This window comes from Brachyistius frenatus, unplaced genomic scaffold (genome assembly GCF_029030835.1).
Source record: "Brachyistius frenatus isolate BFR_SWC_R1_liver_20210118 unplaced genomic scaffold, ASM2903083v1 Contig_1, whole genome shotgun sequence".
Classification (NCBI taxonomy): Eukaryota; Metazoa; Chordata; class Actinopteri; family Embiotocidae; genus Brachyistius; species Brachyistius frenatus.
Genome location: NW_027210600.1, coordinates 12,038,401 through 12,054,922, shown reverse-complemented (window position 1 = coordinate 12,054,922; position 16,522 = coordinate 12,038,401). Strand labels below are relative to the sequence as shown.

General features: G+C 39.0%; 1 protein-coding gene across 1 annotated transcript; it reads left to right on the top strand.

Moving 5' to 3' along the window:
- Positions 1–471: 471 nt before the first annotated feature.
- ttc12 (tetratricopeptide repeat domain 12) lies at positions 472–16,151 on the top strand. Its single transcript, XM_069690435.1, has 21 exons — positions 472–621; positions 1,010–1,164; positions 1,413–1,434; positions 2,411–2,488; positions 2,585–2,706; positions 3,153–3,212; positions 3,602–3,673; positions 4,142–4,202; positions 4,884–5,072; positions 7,476–7,545; positions 8,442–8,530; positions 8,851–9,019; positions 9,581–9,676; positions 10,929–10,992; positions 11,078–11,212; positions 11,361–11,453; positions 11,790–11,858; positions 13,887–13,988; positions 14,387–14,486; positions 14,757–14,985; positions 15,814–16,151. The coding sequence occupies exons 1-21, from the start codon at positions 570–572 to the stop codon at positions 15,881–15,883; spliced, it is 2,097 nt and encodes a 698-aa protein (XP_069546536.1). The 5' UTR covers positions 472–569; the 3' UTR covers positions 15,884–16,151.
- Positions 16,152–16,522: the final 371 nt, after the last annotated feature.

Below are 16,522 nucleotides of genomic sequence, written 5' to 3'. Positions count from 1 at the left end.
CAACTGTAAGGTGTAGTGATTCAGTACTTTAAATAAACCCGATTGATTTATTGATTTACTTTTCTGTTCGCTTTGGATTCAAGCCGAAAATACGACGACCCAGTTCGAGGGAGAGAAGTGGTGCCTTCACGTGCTTTTGTGACGATCACAAAATGACAAGAAACATAAACAAGCGTGTATACTTGTGTGACACAATTCACTTTTGGCAAAGTGATAAACGAGTGGCATGCATTAGAGTAGGCTTACATTTAACTTATAACAAAACATGACATGTTGGAGACGGGTAGCTCTTGACGAGATTTCTAAGACACGCTTTTGCTTAAAATAATAGTAGTGCGCGTCATTCTACGTGCTTGCTTATAAAGACTCCACTGATTTTAGTTCCCCCCTTTCATTATTAAACTGTGTGCGGTTTCAAAGTTAGTGCAATAATTTACGAGTGACCGTGAAGGCATCGCGTTACTATGGTAACTAAAAGTTAGGCGACTTCACGGGGAAACGCGACGATAAAATAAGAGTTATTATTAGTTCGTAAATCACAAAAGCAGGCTTAAAAAGGCAAACGCGCGATGGAGGAACTTGAAGACTTCGAGAGTTTTTTGAAGAATGTTGACCAAATAAGTGAGTAATGAGCTGTGCACCTCAGTTCGCTGTCTTTGTGCCAGATTAAAAGGGCGTTATTAGCCAGGCTGTCGTGAGCTAAACAAACCGATTGAAGGCCTGTCTGCGTTAATTTGACACAAATCCACTGTGTACATCAACCCCATATACGATTTAAAAATAAACATTTGTACAAAAAGATATACAGTGTACTGTGTTGTGCATCTTAACCATGCAGTTGCAGGAGGTCTACTTTTATGAAGTTGTGGGTTAAGTTATAACGTATTTGTGTATTGTAACCAATACAAACCACAATTTGATCAAATTGAATGACGTTCGTACTCAAAACTCTTGATTTGTGTAGATATTTTAAAGGCTGCAGGGGAAATAAATCACTAATTCTTTTCAGGTCGAGTCGTGCAGGATCTAAGTTCTGCTGATGTCGAAGTCCAGCAAAAAGCGATGGTTAAAGCTGATTGCTACATTGCTGCCTTGGATGACCCCTGCAGAACAAAAGTCAACAAGACGACAATCGGCACACACCCACCACTCCAGCCTCCCTTGGTAATGACAGACACACAAAGTCAACAACACAGGGCTGCACTCCTACTCTCCCTGCCTGTCTCAGCTCCCCGGTCTTCCCACCGTGTCTGTGCCTCTTTGTGTCTGTCTCACTCTCTCTTGCTGGCTCCGTCCCTCAAGCACACCGTCAACAGCTTCTTGCTGTGTTGTCTACCTTGTCCCCTATTGTTCTGTACAAGCAGTGAATAGGAAGACGTAATATTCTTGTCATTATTTTTCCTGTTTTACAGCGTCATCAGAGTGAAAGTCCAGGTGAGCAACAAAGAAAACAGATATCATGATGATTGTCTTTTGCAGTGAATTAAAATGATTGTTTAAGCAGACTTGCGTTGTGCAAGACAAGCAGAGGTTTCTGTTGGCCAAACAAATAAAATGTCAGTATAATGTTTTTTTTTTAAATAACAGTGTTTTTTTGCTACTTTGAACTGCTATGGATTAGAGGATATGGGTCACAGGATATGACTGATGTTTTTGTCGCTTCATTTGTTCATAGGCATCTTACTACATTTAGACAAGCGGATTTGTATATTGACTGTTAAGCTACTACATTTCAGAAATACTGATGTGCACAAAAATAGGAGTTAACTCGAGATCAGTGTGCAGTGTATTTATATACTGAGAGGTGCTGTGGTGACACCTTATTCAACTCAGCACTTTACATGTGGTGTTCCATCTTTTTCAACAAATCAGCATTTCTTTTAAAGGCTTCCTGCAGTAAAACTCATCAATACAAGTAAAGCTGCAAATGCAAAATCCTTTCACACCTCTGTGCGAATGTGCTAATATTGAAAATAACACACCATACAGTGAATTCATTAGGAGGAAGGAAAAAGTAATTCTGTGGTTGAGGCTGAGGAAACAGTGAACCGTTTTTTTTTTCTTCCCAATCACAGCACCTCCAACTGATTGAGTAATGTCTCTGTGCAAACATTTTAGCACTAAATCACTGACTGCATCTCTATAGTAACGGATGATTACTTAAAAAACTGCTTGGCTGCAAGCACATACTTGCACACAACATGACGGTTAGATTTTGTTTATTTAAAATGTGTGTGCTTGCAAGTTCAGTTTTTTTTAAACTCCTTTTACACCGTGCCTCTCAACATTTGAAAAAAACTCGCACTTAATGTGAAATATAGCCTAATAACAAACATCCCTACATCCCCTCACCTTCTCTGTCCTTGTATTCCTCATGCTTAAGACATTTCTTTTTCCTTTTTTTGATCAGAGAATTTCATGATGATTATGGAGAGAGATGCTGAAGACAGGGGAGTAAGGAGAACTGCAAAAGTGAAAAAGGCGACTGGTGTGTGATTCGCTGTTGTTGTAGGTGAGCATTTTGCTGTACTGCTGAGCTGACAATTTGTCTGTTTTAAATGTCGGACTGTTTGTATTACTGCAGCACTTAAAGACAAGGGGAATGAAGCTTATGCTCAAGAGGACTACGAAACTGCTGTGAAGTATTACAGTGATGGCTTGGCTGAACTAAAGGACATGCAGCCACTGTACACCAACCGAGCACAAGTAAATATCGTTTAAGTGTTTTCCAAAGAAAACTAAAATTGTGTTTTGGAGGTAATGTTTTGTAATTAAGTCCAATAAAATGATCCCACTCTCTAAAATTTAAGGCAAAACGTGACAAACAATTCTTTGTTGCGCAGAGAAAATCAAAGAAGGGCTGCTTTTATGTGGTCAACACTGTGGCATAAAGCGGTTAAGACCCTCTGTGAAACAAATCTCTGTGGACTTCAATTCTACTGCAATTATGTCCATGTGCAGTTACCTTAATTGTAGAATCAATACGTTCCTTCCCAAAGACCCAGGAACTTAAAGATCTGCTCTGTGGTATTATACTTAGCAAACGATGTCACAATACTAATCCCGTTCCTTACTTTGTTTGGCCACATTTTTAATTTTTTGGAAGTTTTTGATGGCTGGTTAACATCTGTCCAATGTTTAAATCTACTTAGGCCTACGTCAAGCTGGGAAAGTACGAGGAGGCTATCAGTGACTGCGAATGGGCCCTGAAGGTAAGCTCTGGCTGGTAACTCAAATCAGTCTGTTGCTGCCTCATATATCATGGTGAGGCTGTTTATGAGTTTATCATAATTTAGTTGCCTTTTCGAGTCATGTTTTCTTCAAGTTGCTCCAAAATGCAAATTAACAATGTAAAAGCCTGACTGTGTTTTGGATGGCAAATCTGCTCCATAAAGTAAATGTTGTACTTATAATAATATCACTAGCACAAACCAAGCTTTCTGATGTGTAATGTGACTGTAAAGTCCAGACTGAATATTTCTTTCTTACTGTGCTGGTGTTATCAGTGACGAAACATTGAATAACCATTATGTAGATGTGCTGCTGATGCTGATGAAGTGCTTTAAGTTGTACACTCCCATGACAATTTTCTCTCTATCAGTGTAATGAGAAGTGCATAAAGGCGTATCTTCACATGGGCAAAGCATATCTTGGCATAAAGAAATATAATGAGGTCAGTACAATTACCTCTCATTACATCTAACCACATCTGTTTTTTTTTTTTTAAACCTTGCTGTGCAGAAAGCTCCAGCGGACATTTAATTCCACTGTAGCAGAAACAACTCTACTTTATGTGTACCTGGAATATCAAATAAAAAGTGTTAAGAATGTGTAAGCATATGGCATTTCAGCAGTATCAGAACTGATCAAAATGTAGGTTATGTGGTCTCACAGAAATCTGTAATCTTAATAATTATTTCAATGGATTCATTGCAAAATAAGCTTATATCTAACATCGGTATCATTGATATGACACAATTACAACAAAGTGCATCATAGTTTTCTGTTTACTGTAAACCACTCTTAGGATATTGTGAGTGTGAGAGAGTGGCCCCAATCATCATTTTTTTTATGGGTTTAGTAGAGACCAGCGAAGCTCATTATATAACCAGTGAGTAAAGAAAAGTTCCCCCTTTTTCAGGCAAGAAACTGCTTTGAAAAAATACAGGAGATTGAACCCAGAAGGGAATCAATGGTAAAAGGTAAAGAATCTATTTTCACTGTTTACGTTAGGAAACGTTTGATGTATTAAATCTTATGCCATTTCTCATGCCAAACCATTTTAAATGTAGGTACACATCAAATTTTTTTTATGTGCAAATTCTTCACATGATTTAGTTTCATTTTGATTTCATCAATTACATTATATTGCCTAAATTAAAGTTACACCGAAGCCCATCTAAACTATAGATGCTCTCCATTGTTATTCAATTAGTTATTAGCGATGTGGTCTCTGTCTGCAGCCCAGTTGATTACAAGACTTTCTGAACAACCTAAATCTTAATGCCAGTGTGCTGTTGCTCAGCCAAAAAGTTATTTGGTTTTCCTCCCAGTGTAATTGGGTTTCGTGTTTTTTGTTCATTCACTCAGTGAAAAGTCAGAAAAATGGCTCCATAATGGGAAAAATCGTTTGTCAAAAGCTAACCTTCCTTGACTTTGTGGCTGTCACAAACATTATGTGTTTGCTATTGTCATATGTGGCGTGGCTTTGCATTTCTTATCCAGCAATAGACCTTAAATCTGAGTGCATGTTTATGGCAGTAGGTTGAATGTAGTGGTCATGTCAGGATGGGAGCAGCACCAGAGGAAACTCTACAGTCACTTGTATGGAATAATTTGCTCTCTCTACTTCCCTGTTCTATCACTTTGGTTTTCCTTTGTAGAGTACCTGACCCATGTCGATTTGGAAGAGGAGAGAGAGATTCAAGAGATGAATGCGAGGCAAGAGTTTAACAAGGGAGAGAAGAAGGCCACAACGGTGCCCCAGATGCTAGAGAAGCTGTCAAGGCCTGGCCAGATGCCCTTCTACTACTGTGGAGGGTTGGAGATTCTGTCACAAGTGCTTACTGACAGTGAGTGTTCTTCTACAAGAAGCTTTGGCAGTTTTTTGTTTCTCCTCTAATCTCTCTGTCCCGAGTTGTTCCTCAATCATCAGCTTTACTGGTGCACCTATTTGCATAGATCTACGACTAAAATGATAGCAAAAGATCAGCTTTGAGGTCGGGGTGGTTAAGAAGACTTGAAGGAGAAACATAAATGTATTACAGTGCTTAACTATTCACAGAAAACATCTGAGGGCATGGCGTCCGCTGAAGCAGGGCAGCAAAAACAAATTGCTTCCGTGACAAACGGAGAGAAGGCGGAATGAACACTATCCATCACTGATTTCTCTTTATGCTCCATTTGCTTGTCACAGTGAGAAAATGTCCTGTATGGAGTTTAAAGCCACTGTGGAGAGGATAGGAAATTCATTCATACCATAACATTTTATGGAGTTAAGTATTGTTATGGTATGAATGACAGTTGCATAAAAATTGCTGAGCAGAACAGTTTTCTTTGAATAAATGCTCTGCTATTTTGTGATGCCTGGTGATCATTGAAACCCGCAGGTAAGATTTGATTTGTAATCTGTTTTTGATAATCTTATTTAACTGGATTATACATTACCTTGGTGTGTAGATGATGATATAATTTGGTTGTTGAACTGCTGAGTGGGCTGTTTCAAGCCCATAATGCCAGCTGTTCCAGCAGCAAAGTGATGTTGTGAGGTTAAGAAACTGGGATTGAGGCCTTTAGTATGACTACAGGGTTGTGTGTGCAGTTTAGCTTTATTTGGTGTCAAGAGCAGACATCAACGGAGGGATTGTTGTGGGATGACGGAAATCACTGTTAAGACCTTTGGAGCTGTCTTGGGTACAATTCAGTGAAACAGTAGTGATAGCAGATGTCCATAATCTCAGTCCATACCTGCACTCAACCCTGTCAGATTTAAAGGAGGTATCTAGTGAATGTTGGTACCTTTGCAGAGACTGCAGATTAATGACAGCCTAATTTAAGGCCTCCAGATGGACAGGAGCCTCACAACATGCCATAAATTATTGATGTTTTTATATATTTTAGTGCAAGAGTGAGCTGTTGTCAGGAGACCCAGAATTTCTAACGTCCCTGATCAAGAAAACAACACATTCACCTTGGCTGAAAAAAAGCATTCGTCCACGTTACAACTGTCATAAAAGTAGCACCGGAAATGAGGCAATACATCCCATACTGACCCATGATTGGGGAAATGGTTTCAGGAGACAAATCATATATCTGCCTGCTTTATCTTAGTTGTTTAATAGTAGCCTACTTGGTGCTCAAGGTTTCAGATGAATCAAACAGAACATTCTCTTATGGCCCTGATTTCTTGTCAGATTGAGATTGGTTAGGTATGAGCTGTTTCACCCCATCCACCCATTTGATAGTGATAGCATCAGGTAATTGATATTTGTTTACCAAGTCCTCTACTGTCTGAAAAGGGGCCATTGTAGACAGGCTGCAATTGATCTCCACCATGTTTTTCACCCCTCCGCTGTCAGCTGCTGATATTTTTGTGAATGTTTTTGACCCAGCGAATGACTTTGAAAGTCCACACTGCTAATGTTCTGTAACTCCTTTTAGGTATGGCCGTAAGGCAAAAGTTTAACCTTTTTCGAACAGCAGTAATACAATAACAGTGCAATTCATCAAGGTCAATGGCCCTCTCAGGTCTATTTATTTTGTTAATTTCAGCTAAGAGCGAAGATGTAATGAAGTATTTCTGACATGCTCCACCTCACTGGTGCTCTCTTACATGCCATATATAAAACTTGAGCTATTTTGACCACATGGCCAAAACTGATGGAGTGAAATGTCCAAAACTGATGGAGTGAAATGGAGTAAAACTGTAAAAAAAGCTACATCACAGTGTAATGCCCCCTCTCCCTCTCTTTAAGTTTTAACTTGTATCACTATTTGTAATACACCATACTCTTTTGCCCTGGCTGTCCTCTGCAGAATGGAAAACATTTCTTGTCTAATTTCTCTTTTCTCTTCATTTAGATGAAGAAAAGTGCCAAGTCAAATGATACAAAGCCTGTCTCACAGTGCCATTCAACAGAAAAGGGCAAAACTTACATAATTCAACACTGAAAGGATCTCAGCAGGGCCGACAGTACAAGCTTTCTCCGCTAAAACTACTCCTTCACTGCTCTGCTCAACTTTTTATATTCTCCGTCTCACTATAAGTAGAAAATAGACCATTGCCTACTGTACCTTGCTCTGTCAAAATATTTTATTTATTCTTTTCTCTCGTGTCCTTGACTGTAAACCAGCGAAAAAGGCAAGTTAAACTAAAAGAGAGAAGTGTTGTGTTTCTGTAAATCCTCTACCAGGTTACCAAGTGATGATATATAGTTTTCTGTGTTCTTACACTGTCTACTGTTCTCTTCTAACAGGTACAGGTCAGACTCTTTTCCGACTGAACAATGGCTTTAGTATCATCAGCAACAACGACACAGTGAAGAGGTAAGGAGACCAGAGGGGGAGGTAGCAGTCAGCTCTCAGTGGAGCTTTGACAGATGGACCTAGAGACAGGGGCATACAGAAACAATGATGGCCTAAACTGGAGAGATCATTCACCACCCCCACCCTCTCTCTCTCAGGTTGTTTGTGTGATGGCTCAAAGACGAAAAGATGATCACACTAGAAATTGAGATGAGAGCTGACGTGAGCAAAGTCACTGAGTTTCGTCCCAGAAAGAGGCTGTGATTTGTACAACATACAAATTACGACTCCCTCTTGACAGATCAGTGAGGTTATTATTACCTTGTCACATAACTTCCATGTTGTCCATTGTTCATTATTCAAAGTGGAGCAGAGTGTCCGGGCAGCTCGATGAGAATAGCCAGTAAGGATGCTGCTGTGAGCCCAATAGACCAACTGTGAGCCACGTAGCACAGAAGGCCAGTCGCATCGTTGCCTGTTCTGATCCCAATATGAAGAGGCACTCTGAGTTCACGTGCTCCTGGCAGTGGTATACTGTAAATAGAAAAGAAGTTCAAGAAAAAAAAAAAAAAAAAAATCCCCCCAAAAAAATCCAAAAAAAGGTCTAAAATGCTTTAAAGTACATATATGTGATTTTAATACCAATACGTACTTTATGCTCAGGTAACTGCTTGCAGCAGCAGGATTGTTTAGAATCAGTAAATATAGCATCTTGCTAATTGTGTTGAACTGTTTCCTGTTTGGTATTATTGATAACATGCTTGTATACTTTAACATAAAATGAATATTGAGAATGTTTGTCGTGTCACATTCTGTTGTTGTCGTTTCATTCGTCTTATCCTTTGTTTTGTGTTTGGATATGTGTTTATTGACATAATTTCATGTAACCTACAATTTTGAGTTCATTGTCTTCACAGTTGCCTGTTGCAGAAGACAAACGATCCAGACAGTCAGGAGTTGTGCGGGTCTGTTTTGAAATTATGGAAGGCTGTTTGTCATGGAAATGGTACGTAGGTAATTGAAATAGACTTCAATTTCTGCTATTGTCTGTGCATCAATTTGCTCACAAGGATTTAGCAGGAAACTTAGGGTAAATAAATAATGAATACAAACATAACCCTCGATTTCGTATCGCACAGACTATCTGGGCAACAGCCTGTCGATTGCTTGTGCCAACGTTTTGTTTACGTAATTTATATAGCTATACACAGTGTGTGTATGTTGATATTATTGACATAAAGATGAGGGTGTTGTTCTTTGGCAAGATAACACAGTTCTGTGTCCAACTCATTCTATATGCATTCTCTGCTTTCCCTTTGCTTTCAGATGAAAACCAGAAAATGTTGATGATGTGTCCAGTTAGCAGACAATCTCTTGTTCAGCTGGTAACATCAGAGCATGTTGCCATAGTGAATGAATGCCTGGCATTACTATATTTGTACTCACAGATGCCACGCGGCAGATGCTTGGCCATTGACAACCTAAATTTGCACATGTAAGACATCTTTACACTGTCAGTAGATGCACCTTAGCGTCAACATATCTGGGGTAAAAATGAATTCCTCTCCACCAAACTGAAGCACATTGCAAGGACAGGGAAGTACAGCATATATTATATAGACAGATATGGAAACATGTTTTCTTTTCCCTCTTCTAATAACGGCCCTGGGCCATATGTTTGTCATTGTCAGTCCAATTGTCGCATCCATTGAATATATCAATAAAGTTTGTACTATATATCATTATTCTGTTAACACTGAATGACCCAAATTATTTTTTTTATGATCTGGACATCTGAAACTGATTAGAGATACAGAAAATAGAGAATGAGTAAGATTGCTATTAGGTTTTGCAATTATTAGCACACTTATTGGTCCAAAGGTGGATACCATGATTATCTGGAAACAATACATTCACATACAATATATCTTTATAATATTCATTAAGAACCTGTTGTTTTACAAAAATGGTTGATTCACTTTATTTCTATTTCTCTTTCATTTGTGTTTCCCTCTTTCTGTTTTTATTTCCCTTTACTCGTCATCTGAATCTAAAGGTTAGTGAGGAATCTCATGGTGTGCATCTCAAAGCCAAAGCAGCAGCAGGAGAACACAGCGGTCAACATTCTGCTGAATTTGACAGCAGAAAACAGGTATTAATGATACACAGTCAAACAAAACTCGCCAGTTATTCTCACGATGTAGACAATGAATCATTTCATATCTGGTTGTGGAAATACGTATTTTCAGACACTCTGCAGAAAATGACCCATAAGACAGGCTATCCCATTTCCCATACATCCATAAAGATTAAAAACACTTTAAAATCCACCCATGCCAGGAGAGATGCCCAGAGAAATGGAAAGTGTGGCATCTTCCAATAAATCAACATGTGCTATCCAAGTGTTATTGTCACTTGAAGGCAAAGGCCATTCTAAAGCCGTTTCCCTTTCTGGCACCTCATGAAAATAGGCATGAAAGGACAAGCCAGGCTCTCAAACACAGAAGGAAATAAGGCGAGATGTCAAGCAGTGAAATGGGCAGATCAATTTTCCTTGTCCACATCTCAAAGAGGGTTACTCAAAAAAGTGTGTTAACGCCTGCAGAGGTTTTCTCTGCTTGGCCGGATCAGTGTTGGGCTTCCATTGATGTTTTTTCTTTCGGTGGTAAATTAATACACAAGTGGTGCAAACTGATTCTAAATCGTACAAATCTCTGTGAGTTAAACATTTACAGAATGCATACACATTTTCACACATGCATTTACACATTGTACTACATCTACATGGCATAAAGCATACCAAGCTATTGGTTTTAGTCATGAGTCAAAGGGAAATGGACTGTGCGGTGTAGGTACAAAGAACACGGCAAATGCATCTGCCTTTGACATGAGTGAGTTGGACTCTTCAGAGACATGACAATCGATGCTTTCTGGCCACTAAATTGAAATGTCCTGTATGACTTAGATATCTTGTCTATTTGGGGAGTAAAGGACCTGTTCACCTCGGAAAGAGGTCCCCTCTTCTGTGGTTCCACAAAGCCTTTTTGTTTTCGGTTATTTCTTGCTCAGTTGATAAAGTTGTTGATTTGCTTGCCCGTGTCATGCCGAGCCATGAAGAACTTTATCCTAACACAGTACATCAGCTAGGCAATAGTTGTCATTGTGACAGCAGTACACAAAATATTATATCTGCAACTTATGTTGCCTATGTACCCTCATGGTTGAAATGCACTTATTGTAAGTCGCTTTGGATAAAAGCGTCAGCTAAATGAAATGTAATGTAATGTAATGTGTAACAGTGGAATAATTCTGACCTTTAACCATATTTATACATATAAATCCATATACACAGTCTGCCTGTTCTACATTCACAGTAAAAACAATTTTTTTCACATTGTTTGCAGATTTTGCATTCAGATAAGAAATGTGTTGAGCGACTCTGTCATTGTACCATTCACAGCAATACTGGTAAGTTATGCAGATACCACAATTAATTTTGTATTAAGTGTGCTCGTCTGGGTAAATGTGCTCGTCTGTCTGCTTCATTTTACAGAGAAATGTCAGCCAGTCCAATCGACATGTCCTTCCATCACTGATATCAGCTCTTGGCTGTGTGGCTCGAGATGACGTCAACCGTCATAAATTCGCTCATGACCCGGAATGTTGGAAGGCCTTTCTGATTGCCCTTGTTAGTATGCTCACTAACTTGTTTTTTTTTTTTTAAGTGGAAATTGCTGTTCAACGTGTGATGTTCAGATGCCCAAAAAATAAAACACTTTAGTTTTTAGTTTGATGACACAATTAGACATAACAGAAGGATTTGTCTTCCCTTGCAGAGGCAGTGCACTGTATGTGAATACAGAGAGATTTTATACCCGTTACTCGGCTTGATCATCAACCTTTCAATGATCACCTCTCCAGTCATCCAGGTAAAACCTCTAATCGCTGCCTGGATATGCTCAGTATTCTTGTGACAACAAAAATGTTCACTAGTCGATGGATTATGTTAATGTTTCTTACACGCAGTCGAGCTGATTTGTCTTTGTTGTAAAACTTAAGAGGAATACGATTTGTGACTGCAAAAGGAACTCCACACTGGTGAAATTGATTAGATAAGAATATATTGCAAAACAAATAATACAATTTAATGGGCCGGGTGCAGAGGGAGAAATTATGTAATTCACGATGTGTGATGTCCCGTATTTAAATGTGAAATGTACGTGAAAATTGGCTTAGCCACATTTCCCTTTGTGCCTTTTTTGTAGGAGCATGCCGCTCTGCTCTGTGACTGCTGTCTGGGCCTGCTGAGGGACGATGACGGAGGAATCATAACTGTGAGGGAACCTTACTTAATCACTACGCTACAGTGCTAAGAGGATTTGAACCCTGACACATCATACATGCAGCTGTTTGACTGTATCGTAACTCTCATTAGGCTCTCGTATTAAGCTACATTACCATCTATTAAATGATTTTAAAGGTAACTCAAATATTACGAGAGATATAAGAGATTTTTGCAGTTGAGGACCCTTGCTGAACATTTCTTGTTGTTGGTTTTCCCAACAAATACAAGGATTGTCCTTCCAGGTAACTACGCGAGAATAAAAGACATTTGTCTTGAGTAATGGGCCTTTCCTAGGGAGAGAGCTCCCTGCCAATGTGTCCCAAACGGTGGAAACAGCAATCCTTGATGTGCAGAGGATCCTGCTTACATGCCATTACCGTTGATTAAAATTCTAGCTCCAGGTGCTGTTGTCTGTGCCGATGACATTAGAGTTTCACAGTGACTGTGTGATGCCCTCAGAGTCCCACACTTTGCACCCTTCAGTCTGTTTTGGTGCTCACTCACTGCCTGGCTGACACTGTTTTAGTTTTACTTTTTCATCTCGTTTTACGTAATTAACTCTCTTCACTTCTTTTCTTTTTAAATCATCATAATGATTATGATAAGCCAGTGTCCTCATCACCCCAATTATCTCTGCTGTGCTGTTCATTTAAATATAAAGTTGAGGTTACATTTGTTGGGAGGTGAAGACAGCGTGCATGAGCCATGAAGCTGTGGAAACTACACAATTTGTCCATTTGCTTCCAAACATTAGAGACGACTCCACTCATTCTAGTAAAACATGAAGTAAACATTTTTGTCAAAGTTTTTTTTTTTTAAAGATACATTCACCAATTTTTGGGCACTAGGAGCTCCAGAAGAAGCTGACTACAGCCTGACTACAGAATACAGTCGCACTCCCCGTTCCCACTTTATGATACATCTCAAATGAGCCTTTTTGTTTTTCTATCAGGCAAAAGTTGTGAAAAGTAAAACATTTTTTGTTTTGTTTTTTGTATCACCTCTATCGAGGTTTAGAGCTAGATACTGATATTACAGAGTGATGTGAAAACACTGCAGACCACTGATTGGTCACAGAGACACGTTACAATGATCACTCGAGCTTCGACTGGTAAAAAAGCCAACAAACAGATCCAGCGAATGTGACACTTCAGAGATGATGTCGTGGTAGTTTCATGCTGCGTTGCTATGACCACTGGCTACAGTAAGGGGCGGGTACTTTCTGTGGTGGAAAATGAAGTCCAGAAAAGTCCCTGAAAACTAGTATAATCCAGTTTAGACTTCACAATACAGTGAGCGCATGGTGTTATTGTGATGACCTCCAGCACGTTAGAATAACAGACAGAAGCAACACTACTACCTGTGTTGGAGATGTGTTTCTGGCTGCACATCAGATGGACGACTTTTCGATTAACTGTTTACCTAAATTAGTTATTTTGACAATAATTCTCTAAACTGAATAATTTGCACCTAAATGGTTCAATTTTGACATCTTTGTGAATTAAGTCATACCCAATACTTCCACTGTTTTGTGCCTTCAAATGACTTAGCTGTGCTCCGAAATTACGGCATGTAACAAAGTGTGATTCCACGGTTTCCGCCTGCAATTAATTTGTATACAGCTACATTTTTATGGTTGTTTCTTTTCATTATTCCGTCCTCAAAGGGTCATTACAATCGTATGCGTATTCACACTAATCTCTCACCAGCTTTACAATCAACCTTCTGTATTGTATTGTTGCAAACACTCTATAACACCATCCCATTTCACCTCTCAACAGCAGTGTACTCATTTCCTATTCTCCGCCTTTTTCCAACCACGCTATCTCATTCTCTTTGTCTCCAGTAGAAGCTGTTTTTCTTTCTCTGTCTAGTTTTCTAGCTCCCTGAGCAGTTTTCTCTGATCCTTTTGTCATGTTTATTTCTCCTCTGTATTTTGTTCATCTATCTTTCCGCTGTTCTCAATCCTCTATTATTTCCTTGTCCAATGCACCTAATGTCTTCTTGTTTGTCCTAGAGAGCCACAGGTGTGCTCAGCAGTGTCCTCCCACAGTCCTCCGAGGCCATAAAGCATGTTAATCAGGGGGAAGTGGTCCGGACCATGCGCTGGCTGCTAAAGGTGCGTAACTGTATTTACAGCCAAGTGCATTTGATTTCATGCAACACTTATTCTAATATTTCTCATTGAATAATAATGATCTTTTGCCCATACACAGTATCGCACAAATTAATTGGATGCGCTCACATAAGATTTTGTCTGTTTTGTGTGTTTGATTTCCACCTCTGTTCATACCTACAATAACAGTCCGACGATAACGATGTGATCCAAACGACATAAAAACATATTACTGAAAAAATAACTTATTCACATGAGATTTGCTCTACTTCCACTACATCACGTCGGTTTGTCTTAAACTGGGTGTGTGACCTCGTGAGTGTCGATATAAAGTTAAGAGTTTGCAATCACGCATTCTGCTTGTTTAATGTCTTTGTTATTTTTGTGCTTTTCCTGCCCAGGGAACCGGGCAGACTGCCACGAAGTATGCCATTAAGACCCTGACAGTGTGCACTGGTGGCAGTCAGTTGGCGCGGGAAGAGCTCGTGAAGTCTGATAAAAGTAAGAAATGATTGACATGTTAGCATTAACAAGCTCCTTCATTAGTCCATGAATAATCTTTGAGGGTTGACCTAATATTCAAATAAAGTGTGAGCTCGTGTGTGTGCCATGATGGGGTGGTGTATATTCTTGTGTATATGTGTGTGTGTGTGTGTGTGTGTGATATACAGTAGATCTACAGATTTGTATGCCATTAGATGTGTTTCTTAATGTATTTAATATATACATATATATTCTCTCCAGTTTCTACTCATTTATTGTTCTGCACAGAACTGTCTGTCCTTCGTCATTTGCTGAGTTCCAGCTGTGATGAAATGGTGTCAGGAAACGCAGCCCTGTGCTTGGCCCACTGCCTTGAGTTAGAGGGAGTTGCCAGCCACCTGCTGGGCACTGATATCGTGTTGCTGCTGCTGCGGCACGCTGCAGGCGACACTAAGAAGACAGCTGTGCAGCAAAATGCAGCGATTGCTCTTGGGAAGCTGTGTCGATCTGAGCCCAGGTACCCTCTCACCCTTTATAAACCTCTGGTTGTTGATTACATTCTAGCCTGGAGCATCGATAGACTTGGTGAAATGACACATTGGCTGATTCATGTGATTTCAATGGTTTTGGTTAAAGAAGCTTTGCAAGAGGCACATTTACGATTTCTTGCTCAGGCTGACTGTACATTTTCCAATGTGTTGATTATAAGGGTGTTTGCATCTCATATATTATTTATTGTACATACATAGATGTTAGGTAGTCCTTTTTTTTTCTCTTGCAAACACCACCAATTTGAATAATTCAGTGTCATTCTGAGCAGTGATATTTGGATAATTAAAGCCTTGTGATAGCTGTAACATTTAGTTTATTTAGTCTTTCAGTTTTGCTTCTTGTTGGACATATTTGGACAAGTTGGAATGGCATTTTTACTAAACCTTTTCTTACTTTAGGCTTAATATTTCCTTTTATTGATCTTCTGGACTGACGGGTAAAATGTAAGAGTGAACAGCCTTTTATTAATAGACTCCGAGTTGACTTAGATAAAACCTGATTGCATTCTTAAATAAACAGTAATGTGCTGCTTTAGGCTGTCAACCGTAAACCGTAGCACCTCTCTAATTATGTAAGTATAACTGATATAGTATTCTTAATAATGGTAGCTACAAAGATGTCTCTTTATCACGAGAAAAGACGTTATTTGACCTCCAGACTGAAGAGCTCAGCCGTGACTGCATCGAGGATGTGTTGAGCTTTTGTTTCACAGAAGAGTCGTTTTACTTGACCAAAAATACCGACATTGTCTGTTCTTAAAAAAAAAAAAAAAAAAAATTTTTCTTCATTCCAGACATATGAACAAACTTCGAGAACTACATGGCCTTGAGATCCTGCACTCCTGTGTGAAGCTCATCGCCTAAACCCATGACACTGGGTTCATAGACATATTTTATAATCCCCTTGCTTGGCATCAGTTTATTGTCTTCTGTATTCTGTTTTTAGCTAAGATGCTGGAATAAACAAAAGAAAAAAAGAATGAAAAAGAAAAGCCACAGGTAGTCATATTTGTTTAGTTTTTTTTAAACTCTCACCATAGATTTCTGTCCTTTTTAAAATAGTGCGGATTTTGTTGATGTTTTAGAAACTCTGACTTGAGAAAAATTAAAGATTTATTTCATTTTAATACGATTCTGCTCCTAATTGCTTAATCTACATAAAAAAAGGTCAAAAGCATTAGCAAACGTTGTTGGCTGTCCTTATTTTTCATCCCCACGTGTTTTAGAAAAGGTAATTACCATGAATTCAAGCAAATACAGGTGCAAACATTCTCTTTACCATCTCTTATTTTTACATAACAATTAAAGACATGACACAATACACTTTCTGTATGAGAACGATTAATGGATTACATAGGATTGATATTGACCGTGGCAACATTAACATACTGATGGTGTTTGAAGTGGAAAATAGATTAGAGACGTATCATTAACGTGTGTTCATCCGTCTTCAAGGTATTGCTCTTATTTTCCTTTAAGTTTGTCAAGTTCAAACTATACACT